Here is a 13,245-nt window from a genome sequence, read left to right as displayed (position 1 = left end):
GGGCACCAATGAAGTCCATAATATGGAGAAAAGTCTTCATAGTTTTTATTCATTTTGAGGAATACTGAATCTGTTTTTAGTGAATGAGATGAATTAATGCATGTTCACATTTAGTCTAGAACTACAGTAACGTCATGTTTGCACAGCACACACAACGCATCTGCGCTTACTCCCGATTTGTCTCAACACAGGAACAGGGGAGTCAATCAATAAATGGAAAAACAAAGTAACTGTCATTACTTACTTGAAAAAGTAACTTGTAAATACTAGTTACTTTGAAAAGGTAATCTGATTATGTCACTTTCGTTACTTGCAATGTGTGAACCTAATACATTGCGTCAACTGAAAAATTAACTTGCTAGTTATAACCGTGTTACGATGTTCAACAAACAGCACAACCAGTATAGTCTGATTCATGTGAAACTAACTTTCGACTGTTGAAAGCAATGATTATACTTCAGCTTTGTATCGACCATATAGATCTTCAGACAAACTTGCAGACTCTCACAAGGATAGTGCAGTTCCTTGTTTGTCTATTTACCTCTATTTATCCAATTAAGAATTATCTTCTTATTTACGATATATACTTAAATTTGTGATTGAAATCTAAATAAAAAATACTGAGTCTGCTTTCTTCCAAAAGGAAGTTCACTGATCAAGTGCAGTGAAAACAGAAAAGGCAAATGTGCTTCTGCATGAAGCCATAAGAGCCGGTCCTCACGCTCTGCTCAGTGATGCATGAGAGGATCGTTGAGTAGATGAATATAAATGAGTCTGCATTTCATATGAACATGGGTTTTATTGTACAACGTGAGACTAAATGCGTGAGACTCATCAAAGATAATGAACATCAGTGATCTGGACCGGTCAAATACATTGTTTAGCTTTTCAGTCCATCTGCAGACTAGCCAAATACCATTTATCAATATTAAAATGAATCATTTGGACGTCTTTGTTGTAGATGATTGCATGTCGAAATTGAGTCCACCTACTAATCTAAAGGTCTCAAACTAATGACTCGTTGTATAGGCTCATACAGCCACTCAGATGTTTATTCAGGCATCATTAGTCCAATAAACACACAGATCAGCCTGCTAGGTTTGAGGGAGCGATGGGTCACTTAACTATGCCAATTATTATACACAGTTCAAATTTATGGTTGGAAAACATTTCTATTTGTTGGAACTGTTCGGCTGACCCTTAACAGCACCTGCCTAGTGCTTCTCAAGCATTTGAGTTTAAGACCCCTGGTCTAATACGCTGTGAATAATGGAAAATATGCAAAAGCAATTAACTTGTTGAAGCATTTGAAAGTCCTCACCACACCAGGAAATATCTTCTTCAGTCTGTCCACAGCAGCGAGAGCTTTAGCTTTTCCTCCACTCAAACAGTCTTCAAACTCATAGAGCGGCTGTCGCACTGGGTTTGAGTAGGAGATCTTTGCGTTGTCTATAAAAGTAATGTGCCTCACACCCCAGCCCTCAAAAAAAAAAAGAACAGAAAACATTTAGAGAAAATATTATTAAACATTTGGTTAAACATTTGTGCCGTTTGGCAGTATTTCAGCAGAAAAAACATTTATTTATTCATTAATCAGCTGTAATCCAGTTGAACCAGATGCTACCATCCTGCTGTAGTGATACTCTATGTCATGTGCATGTAAATGACACAAACACACCTCCTGTCTGTGTAAATTAGACCCTTTTACAGATTTTGTGCTTTATTGACAAAAGTTTGCACTATTTGCCAAGTGTTTTATTTAAAAGGGATGTTCAGGTCCCTTTTGTAAGGAGTTATTCATCACATGATGTTCAAATAATTGAAATCATTATAGCCAGGCATACAGTGGCATGTGAAAGTTTGCGAACCCCCTGCAGAATCTGTGAAAATGTTAATAATTTTAACAAAATTAAAAAATAAGGTCATACAAAATGCATGTCATTGTTTTATTTAGTAATGTCCTGAGCAAGAAATTTTACATAGAAGATGCTTACATATAGTCCACAACACAATAAAAATAGCTGAAATTATTCAAATAACCCTCTTCAACAGTTTGGGAACCCTTGGTTCTTAATACTGTGTGTGGTTACCAGAATGATCTACGATTGTTTTTTTGTTTTTGTGTTGTGATGATTGTTCATAAGTCCCTTGTTTGTTCTGAACAGTTAAACTGTTCTTCAGAAAAATCCTCCAGGTCCTGCATATTCTACAGTTTTCCAGCATCTTTTGCATATTTGAACCCTTTCCAGCAGTGACTGTATGATTTTGAGATCCATGTTTTCACACTGAGAACAACTGAGGGACTTAAACACAACTGTTAAAAAAGGTTCAAACATTCACTGATGCTCCAAAAGGAAACACGATGCATTAAGAGCCGGGGGGTGAAAACTTTTAAACAGGATGAAGATGTCCAAATTATTCTTATTTTGTTAAAATATCATTTTTTTCCCATTTAGCACTGCCCTTTGGAAGCAACAGAGGACACGTGCATGCTTCACGAAAGATAAATTAAGTACAATTTATGATGTTCAAATTCAAAATGTTTTACTCCCTGGCTCTCAATGCATTGTATTTCCTTCTGGAGCATCACAGAATGTTTGAACCTTTTTTAATAGCTGTGTTTGAGTCCCTCAGGTGTCCTCAGTGTGAAAAGTTGGATCTCAAAATCATATAGTCACTGCTGGGAAGGGTTCAAATATGCAAAATATGCTGGAAAACTGAAGAATCTGCAGGACCTGGAGGATTTTTCTGAAGAACAATGCTCAGTTTAACTGTTCAGAACAAACAAGGGATTTATGAACAACCATCACAAAACAAAAAAAACAGTCGTAGATCATTCAGGTAACCACACACAGTACTATGAACCATGGGTTCTTAAACTTTTGAAGAGGGTTATTTTAATAATTTCAGCTATTTTTTGTCTTGTGGACTACATGTAAACATCTTTTATGTAAAATATCTTACTCAGGACAGTACTAAATAAAAAATAACATGCATTTTGTATTATCTCTCTTATTTTGTTAAAATTATTCACATTTTCACAGATTCTGCAAGGGGTTCTCAAACTTTGGCATGCCACTGTATATGCAGAGGCATAGTGTAGTAAAGCACACTCCAAGCCTGAAAAATCACAAATTGCACTTTTTTTTTTAGCATGTTTGTACCATTACCAGATATGCATAACTCATCTGAATACAGTAAATTAGGTGCAAAAAAGCAAAGATAGCATTTACAAAACTTTTCACATTCAGTTCCTCTTTAAAGGAACTAAACTCAGACAGGCCCTGGCTCTAAAACTGGACTAACTCTGGTTGTTTAGTTGTAAACTGGTGTCAATTCACTTTCTTTTCACACATCACACAAATCTGGATCACAAGAATTTTGAATACTTTATGTTTTTATACTCCTATTTACTGCTACTTTTATCACTACAATTATGATTAGTAATAATAATGATAATACCACTACTAGTAAACTGCATATTAGAATATTACTTATTGTAGTAATATATTTTCTGTTTCACTTTGATGAAATACTGAAAGATTGCTATTTTGCTATAAAAGGGTCTGAGTTCATTGGGTGCGTTCACATATAAGCCAAATTCACGCAAAGCGCTGTTGGAACAAAATGTAACAACACTCTTACTCTTGCAATTAACTGGCATGAATGCATTTTCACACTGCCAACATCTCAGCCATCAAATGACACCACTATCATTTTGAAATGGAAGCATCTGGGACTTACATTCTATAATTACAGTCTTAGGCTTATGACTATTTAAAAAACCATTAAGAAGCAATTATAGCAAAAGCAAGTAAGCACTTAAATGACATAAAGCAAACCAAGAAATCCATACTGAAGGCAATGAATGCTTTTTGTCACCTGTCAGATGTGATAAACTGTTGATAATCAAATGTAAATCAAAAGCAAATGGCTCTTACCATCAGTGTTCTTGCTACATTGCAGCCCAGTGTTCCAGCTCCCAGTAACAGACACCTTGTCGACACAACCTTATCCAGATCCAGAGATGGGACCAGCCTCCAACGCATCAGCTTCAGGTTGAGATCAACAGAAGACTCAGCAAGCCTTGCGGAAATAAATCAAATGTGTAACACCAGTAAGAAAACACTTTCAAAATGCATAAACTGACACCAGGTGTTTAGTACCTTTTAGGGTCCATACATTCACTGAGATTGACACTTCTAGGTCCCATCGCTCCTTTGGAGTTCTTCTCCCAACCCACACTCTTTGGACATACTGCATAAACAAGTTAGGAAACATAAATATAATGAAAGAGCTTATAGTTACACTGATTATATAACAGCCACTGTGCTTGGTGTCATACAGGAAAAATACATTTAAAGAAATATTTGAGCTTAGTTTAACCTACTGTAATTGTATCTATGTACATATACATAAGACATACATCTTTGGCCACTGTATCATATCTTATTCTTTTTTGTGTTTCAAGTGACATTAGGTTTTGAAAACAACGGTTTTAACTTTAAAACAGGTCTCAGGAGTCCTATGGTCTATTCCAGTTTGCTACGCTCTGTCTAAGAGTTGTACTAACTAGTCCACCAGTCAGTCAACTGCACATTGTGTCAACTAGTCAACAATCACATGACTTCCAAGAACAGTTCACCCAAAAATGAAGATTAGCTGAAAATGTACTCATCCTAATGCCATTCAAGATATAGATGAGTTTATTTCTTTTGCAGATTTGAAGAAATTACATCACTTGCACTCACCAGTGGATTCTCTGCAGTGAATGGGTTCCGTCAGAAAGAATCAGCAGATAAAAACATCACAATAATCCACACCACTCCAGCCTGTCAATTAACGTCTTGTAAAGGCAAAAACTGTGCGTTTGTAAGAAGCAAATCCATCGTTAAGGGGTTTTAACTTTGAATAATCTTTTGTGGGTATTTTCACAGTCAAATTTATTTTGCTATTATTAGATTAATTAATCGATACATTATGTAATTAATTAGATTAAAATTTTTAATTGATTGACAGCCCTACTTTAAACCGTTTCTTCCAAGTCCATAATCCATAATAATGCTTTTCTCCAGTGAAAAAGAGGTCTGGTCTGAATCAGGAGAAAAATATGCATAGATCAAGCACCATTTACAAGCCAAAACAGCTTTAAATCAAACATGTGGGTGGATTTTGATGTAAGAGACAACAGGAGATGGACTTTTTCACTGGAGGAAGCATCATTATGTATAATGGACTTGCATTTAGCCAGAAGCAACAGTTTGAAGTTATACAATTCTTAACGATGGATTTGTTTCTTACAAACAGGCAACTTTTGGCTTCACAAGACATTAATTGAATGACTGGAGTGGTGTGGATTCCTTGTGGATTATTGTGATGTTTTTATCAGCTTTTTGGACTCTCTTTCTGACGGCACCCATTCACTGCAGAGGATCCATTGGTGAGCAAGTGATAGAATGCTACATTTCTCCAAATCTGATGAAGAAACACTATATCATCTATATCTTGGATCGCCTAAGGGTAAGTACAATTTCAGCAAATTTGCATTTTTGGGTCAACTATTCCTTCAAGTCAGGTGTTCACCAACGAGAAAACTGTTAAAATGTGCAAAACTGTATTCACTAGCTGTTTTTGAAAATGTTTCAGATGCTTATATATTTGGCTATATATGTGGCTATGTAGGTTGTGAAATGATGGTGGATGGCCCAGCATTCAATCACACACTGTGAGATCACTGGACTTTTGAATGCAAGTGAATGTCACAGTTCAGAGGGGTAAACCTCATCAAAGTGTGAAGACATCCACGTTTGTGTGTCTAAAGGAGAAGGGCCACAACAATCAAGGACAGCGGTGTAAAGACAGGAGGATGGACTGTTTAAGAGAGCGATGAAAGAGGCCATCTATGTGAAAATGAAATGACCGGATTTTGATCAGGAAGAGCTTTCAATAGCCCTTATCAGGCTCCTACAGCGCTGTCCTTTCACACCCAGCAATTTCGTCCCAATTCACACAGCGATTCACAGCATCAGTGCAGAGACTCCCACAGGAATTCACAAGTCTGATGGGCTGTGATGCGTGATGAGGTTGAATGTCAGGGAATCTCCACAATCGGTTCACAACTGAGGAAGCCACTTGGATGAGTGACTAAAAGATCCGAGCAGGCAAACATGTCCCAGCCGAGAAAGAATAAACTTTACTGGACATCCTTTGATGACAACAATTGAAAATCCTCACAGACTGAACTGTACAGTACATAGAAAATAAATAGAAACATATAATAAACGTTTATCTCATTTAAGTTTTATTCTCAACTCATAATAAAAGTTTATCTGCATGCACTGCCTGTAATGGATTACTAGCGCATCTGCTTTACATACCTGATTATAATATTGTTCTCATTTTTTCATCATCTTTATCATCATCATCAGCTCATTTACTACTGTCATGATTACTAGAGAGTACACACCAACTTTTATATAAATATTTGGCTGAGAGGAAAAGTGATGTTTCAAGTGCTTTTGCTTTTGCTTGTAAATCTTTCACTTTTCAAGAGACACTTTGCGCTTGCTTGAAAAAATTGTAAATGACAGGAGGTGGGAAGAAAAGCTATATTTTAGAGCTTTTGCAAAAGCAAAATTTCTTGGGGGAAATTAATTTAGCAAAAAATGCAAATGTTTTGCAAGATAACTAGGGTTGTCAGTCAATACAATTTTTTGATGTTTATATAAGTGAATAAATTTGACTGTGAAAATACCCACAAAAGATTATTTAAAGCTATTTTGCATTAAATAATAAAGTACCAAGTAGATATTGCAAATTGTAGCTTTAGAAAGATATTTTATTTCATTCAACATAGAATTTATTACACACAAACATTTAGGCTGCAACGGCCCAACGTAAACTATGGAAAATAAAAGAAGATAATTTGAGAAACATCTCAATATTATTTGTTTATACAAGTCATTGGTAACAAAAACAGCTTTGTTACCAACAGTTTTCAAAAGACCTTCTTTTATGCTCCACAAAAGAAAGGTTTGAAATGACATGTGGGTGACTGAATGATGACAGATTTTTTTTTTTTTTTTTTTTTTTTTTTTTTGTGAACTATCCCTGTAATGTTTTTATTTATTTATTTTTATTTTATTGTTTTTTTTACTCTAAATAAGAAATTAAATCTGCCAGCAGGTGGCGGTAAATGTCTTTATGAGTCATTCATTCATTTATTCAATTCGTTCAACCGGCTGATTCATTCAGGAATGAATCTTCTCAAGGGACAATACTACTAATGGAATTTCAATACTAGAAATGGAACTTGGATATATTTTAGAGTAGTCAATGTGCAGCTTGTATAGCAGTGTATATTTACTGTCCCCTGAAAATAACTCAACATACAGCCATTATTGTCAAAATAGCTGGCAACAAAAGTGAGTACACCCTAAGTGATAACAGCACTATGTCATTTAACCATGCACAGTCACATGTCCTATTCATCATGTTCATGTTTTTGTCTGCTTGACAGGACCATACAAAGTTGTGTATCTCTTATTAGGGCAGTTAAAATTTGGTTACAAATTTGAGTACAATTCTCTCATACTGACCACTAGATGTTCAACAAGGCACCTCATAGCAAAGAACTCTCTGAAGATTTGAGAATTAGAATTGTTGCTCTCCACAAAGATGGCCTAGGCCATAAGAGGTTCAGTACTGTGGCCAGGGTCATACAGAGGTTTTCCAAGATGGGTTCCATTCGGAATAAGCCTTGCAAGGATCGATCAACGAAGTTGAGTACGCTGCAAGACCATACGCTGCAAACTGCAACAAGTTGGTTTGCATTGGTGTCATCCGAGAAGGAAGCCTCTTCTGAAGCTGGCTTACAAGAAAGCCCGCAAACAGTTTGCAGAAGACAACCTGTCCAAGAGCATGAATTACTGGAACCATGTCCTATGGTCTGATGAGACTAAGTTAAACTTGTTTGGCTCAGATGGTGTCCAGCATGTGTGGTGATGCCCTGGTGAGGAGTACCAAGAAAATTGTGTCTCTCCTACAGTCAAGTATGGTGGTGGTAGCATCATGGTCTGGGGCTGCATGAGTGCTGCTGGTACTAGGGAGCTGCGGTTCATCAAGGGAAACGTGGATTCCACTATGTACTGTACATTTCTGAAGCAGAACATGATGCCTTCCCTTCAGAAACTGGGCCAAACGGCAGTTTTCCAAGACGATAATGACCCCAAACACACCACCAAGATGACAATTGCCTTGCTGAGGAAGGTGCAGATGAAGGTGATCTGACATAAACCCTATTAAGCACCTATGGGGCATCCTCAAGCGGAACGTGAAGAAGCACCATGTGTCTAACATCTAGCAGCTCCATGATGTCGTTATAGAGGATTTGAAGAGGATCCCAGCAACAATCTGCGCAGCTCTGGTGAATTTCATGCGCAGAATGATTAAGGCAGTGCTAGATAACAATGGTTTGACACAAAATATTGACACTTTGGACACAGTTTTGACAAGTTCACTTAGGGTGTACTTACTTTCGTTGCCAGCTGTTTTGACAATAATGGCTGTATGTTGAGTTATTTTTAGGGGACAGAAAATATACACTGCTATACAAGCAGCCCACTGACTACTGTAAACTATATCCAAGTTTTATTTCTATAGTATTGTTCCTTGAGAAGATATACTAAAATGATTGCTGAAATGTGAGGGGTGTACTCACTTTTGTGAGACACTATATAAATATGAGACAAAACACATACAGGGGCATTTTTTGCACGAATATCTTAACTTTTAGGGCATAAATGCATTTGTGGAGTTCTTGCTCTGCATCATATTTGTCAACAGTCAACTATATGAAATATAAGATGATGCCACTGAGAGTATTTTAATCGCGTTATTTTTTCATAACTAATTAATTAAGTTAATGCGTTAAACTGACAGCCCTAGAGATAACACAAAGTTTCTTAGGGGAATGCAATAATTTTGCAGACAAACACAAAAGCATTGAAATAAAAGTTCCCTATCTGTCGTACACTCCGAGTTGTGTCGAGTAGTGTACGACACTAGGGGTCGCCCTTGAGAGCCCAAACACCTCTGACAGTATTGAGAAAGACCAATGAAAATTGGGTGTGCAGATTTGCATAGCTGGCCACGCCCCGGTCATCCGGGTATAAATAGGGCAGCGTGTGCATCTGCTCACTCGTTCTGTTCTTCGGAGCCGAATGCAGTGTCTCTTTGAGAAGCGGCAACATTCACCTCTCTCGTCGTTGGATCTACGGCACAGACAGCGGTCTCTCCCTCTCTGACACGGCTCGTGTTGTGAGAGTTCCCCTGGGTGCGTCGACAGCGATCTTCAGGAGAAGATTTTCCTCTAATTGAGCAAATTTTCTCTAAAAGAGCTCCACGGGCGGATTGTGTGTTTCACTATGCCTTTCCGTCGGTGTCCAACTGGTTGCGGATTCTACCTTTCCCCCTAACGATCGGCACGATCGCTGTGTTCAGTGCTTGGGGCGTGAGCATGCTGAAGCAGCGTTCGCTGAGGGAGGTTGTCAGAACTGCGAGGACATGCCCTTGGGCACGCTCCGCTCACGAGCCGCGTTCTTTTCGAAGAAGCCGCGGCGCCATTCAACTGCTTCCCGCTCCGGTCCTTCTACTTCCGGGTACGAGGCCGCAGCGATGTGCGTTGAAGAAGAGCGGCAGGGTTTGAACGACGCTTTGCCGGGTACGTCCTCGCAAACCGTTCACCCTGTGTGTCCACCGATGGAGTCTCTGGACGATTTTGAAAGCTCGTCTCAGTATGGGCTGGATCTTTTGTTCGGGGCTCCTGCTGAGGAAAAGGCAGGGTCTGTAGCATCGGAGGGAGAGCCGTCAGAGGCTGACGTCACGGCTGAACTTACCGCTCCGGCGGGAGAGTCTCAGTCTGTGGCAGATGCCGAAATGGCCGCCGCACTAAAACGGGCAGCCAAGGAGATTGGGGTTGTGTGGGTTCCCCCGCCCAGCCCTGAGCCTTCAAGGCTGGATGACTGGTTCCTGGGCAGTGGACGTGACTCCAGGCCACGTTCCTCCCCGGTCCCGTTTTTCCCGGAAGTGCATGAGGAGTTAACAAAGTCGTGGAAAGCCCCTCTGTCGGCTCGTTCACGGCACGCTATCTCCCCGTCCCTCACCACCCTCGATGGCGGTCCAGCGAGGGGGTATACGGAGGTCCCCCAGGTGGAGAGAGCGATTGCGATGCACTTGTGCCCGCAAAACGCCGCCTCCTGGAGGGGCCGCCCGAGACTCCCGTCCAGGGCTTGTAAGTTTTCGTCTGCGCTTGTAGCGAAGGCTTATGCAGCCTCTGGGCAAGCTGCGTCCGCCTTACACGCTATGGTGATTTTGCAGGTCTATCAGGCTAAGGTTCTCAAAGACCTGCACGAGGGTGTTCCTGACCCAGAGCTGTTACACGAGCTGCGCTCTGCGACCGACTATGCTCTTCGAGCTACGAAGGTTACGGCGCAAGCTCTGGGGAGGGCGATGTCCACTATGGTGGTCCAGGAGCGCCACCTATGGCTAAACCTGGCCGAGATGCGAGACGCCGAGAAAGCTCGCTTTCTTGACGCTCCCATTTCCCAGGCTGGTCTCTTCGGCGAAACCGTGGAAGAATTTGCCCAGCAGTTCTCCACGGTGAAGCAGCAGACGGAGGCCATTAAACACATCCTGCCTCGGCGTGCAGCGAGCGCTGGCCCAGCTCAGCCGACGCAGCAACCTCCGCCTGCCCCCCGCCGAGGAAGACCCCCTACGAGGGTGGCTCAGGGCCCGCAACCTGCCGGTCCTGCAGCCAGACCCGTCCAACGGTCCAGCACTCGTAGGAAGGTGGCACCGCCAGCCCGTCCTCAGGCCACTAAGAACCCACGTCAGGCTTCGAAGCGTTCCTGAGACGGGCAGCCCAGGGAAGGAGGATCATCTGACCTGTCCGGATCCACACTCGACGAGGGGACGAGCGCTGGATTCGGCTTCTACCCGGCTGTCTGCCACACGGCAGACGGCCACCACATGGTCAATAAAAGAGCAATTTCCTTCTTCTCTGGGCACAATATACAGCACCTCCGGCCCTCTACTCGATGGTCGGATGCTGTTTCCATTATCAGAAACATACGGTCGCACAACACCTGTGCCCCCGTATGCTCTGAAACAACGAGCTCGTTCAGACGATCTCCCCTCTCGGGCGGATCTTCTGCACAGCTCTCACGGATCGGACTCCCTGGGCAGAGCAGCCAGTGTGGTTCGGGGCTTCTCACCTCCGGCCACACACTTCTTTCCCAGCGACGGTACCCCCACCCTTGGTACACCGAATGTAACTCCTCTGAGACCCTTAGCGGAGAACTTTTCGGATTGGTTAAATCTCCCCAATCCTTCCCGCTGGCTCCTCAGGACCATTCGGCTCGGCTATGCCATCCAGTTTGCACGGCGTCCACCCAAGTTCCGTGGTGTTCTCACTATGTCGGTCCAGGGCCCCAACACCGCGGTTCTTCGGGCGGAGATCGCAGTCCTTCTGGCGAAGGGTGCGATAGAAACTGTCCCCTCAGCCGAAATGAAGAAAGGGTTCTACAGCCCCTACTTCATTGTACCCAAGAAGGGTGGTGGTCTCAGACCAATCTTGGATCTGAGCGTCTTGAATCGGGCCCTGCTCAAGCTCCCGTTCAAGATGTTAACCCTCAAGCACATTCTCACGTGTGTCAGAGTTCAAGATTGGTTTGTGGCCATAGACCTGAAGGACGCGTACTTTCATGTCTCAATCCTCCCAAGACACAGGCCGTTCTTGCGGTTTGCCTTCGAAGGACGGGCATATCAGTACAAGGTTCTCCCCTTCGGCCTCTCCCTGTCGCCCCGGGTCTTTACGAAGGTAGCGGAGGCCGCCCTTTCCCCCCTCAGGGAAATGGGCATACGCATTCTCAATTATCTCGACGACTGGCTTATCCTAGCTCACTCGTGGGATTTGGTTTGCGTACACAGGGACATGGTTCTCAACCATTTGGCTCAGTTGGGGCTTCGGGTCAACTGGGAAAAGAGCAAACTCTCCCCGGCACAGAGGATCTCTTTTCTCGGTGTAGAGCTGGACTCGGTCAGTACGTCTGCGCGTCTCTCCCCGGAGCGTGCACAGTCAGTTCTGAGGTGGGTGGCAACACTCAGATGCGGGTCAGCGGTCCCCCTAAAACAGGTTCAGAGGCTCCTAGGGCACATGGCATCCTCAGCCGCGGTCACGCCACTGGGTTTGATGCACATGAGACCGCTGCAGCACTGGCTTCATACTCGAGTCCCCAGGTGGGCGTGGCATCGAGGCACATTTCGAGTAAACATCACACCATCGTGTCGCCAGACACTCAGCCCTTGGACAGACATTATGTTCCTACGGTCAGGAGTTCCCCTGGAACAGGTGTCCAGACGCATCGTTGTCACCACGGATGCTTCCAAGACAGGCTGGGGTGCCACCTGCAACGGGCAGGCAGCTTCCGGGGTCTGGACAGGCCCCCGACTGTTTTGGCACATAAATTGTCTGGAGTTGTTGGCAGTGCTCCTGGCCCTGGAGGAGGTTCCGACCTATGATTCAGGGCAAGCACGTGTTGGTCAGGTCCGACAACACTGCGACTGTGGTTTCTTTCCTTCGATGTCTTTCCTTCGGGAGCAGGCATTTTCCCAACGATCTCAAGACACTCAGCCGCCCTTGAGGGAGGCCCGGCTGCAGGACCCCGTTGTACAGGTCAGTCCTTGGACGTTGGACGGTCACAGAGGAGGTGAGCTGCACTTACGTTACACGTTGCCCTGTTACTTCTGCACTTGTCTCTCGTGACGCGGTCAGACATGTGGCGTGTTTTTAAGGGGACCCCTAGTGTCGTACACTACTCGACACAACTCGGAGTGTACGACAGATAGGGAACGTCTCGGTTACGTATGGTAACCCTCGTTCCCTGATGGAGGGAACGGAGACGTTGTGTCGAGTAGTGTACGACACTAGGGGTCGCCCTTGAGAGCCCAAACACCTCTGACAGTATTGAGAAAGGCCAATGAAAATTGGGTGTGCAGATTTGCATAGCTGGCCACGCCCCGGTCATCCGGGTATAAATAGGGCAGCGTGTGCATCTGCTCACTCGTTCTGATTCTGAGGAGCCGAGCGTCTCAGCTCACTCAGAGGCGGACCAGAGATGTGGCATGGGAGACACAACGTCTCCGTTCCCTCCATCAGGGAACGAGGGTTACCATACGTAACCGAGA

The 13,245-nt window shown here is 43.2% G+C and overlaps 1 protein-coding gene across 1 annotated transcript in view; it reads right to left on the bottom strand.

Annotated features, from left to right (window-relative positions):
• The window catches only part of atg7 (ATG7 autophagy related 7 homolog (S. cerevisiae)), a 126,493-nt gene that overhangs the window by 101,142 nt on the left and 12,106 nt on the right, over positions 1 to 13,245 (bottom strand). Inside the window, 3 exon segments of the mRNA XM_051123117.1 lie at positions 1,322 to 1,480; positions 3,942 to 4,086; positions 4,167 to 4,257. Coding sequence (XP_050979074.1) covers positions 1,322 to 1,480; positions 3,942 to 4,086; positions 4,167 to 4,257 — 395 coding nt within the window.

This window comes from Labeo rohita, chromosome 11 (genome assembly GCF_022985175.1).
Source record: "Labeo rohita strain BAU-BD-2019 chromosome 11, IGBB_LRoh.1.0, whole genome shotgun sequence".
In the NCBI taxonomy this organism is placed as follows: Eukaryota; Metazoa; Chordata; class Actinopteri; order Cypriniformes; family Cyprinidae; genus Labeo; species Labeo rohita.
The sequence above is the reverse complement of the archived record's forward strand: the minus strand, read 5'-3'. Positions and strand labels throughout refer to the sequence as shown.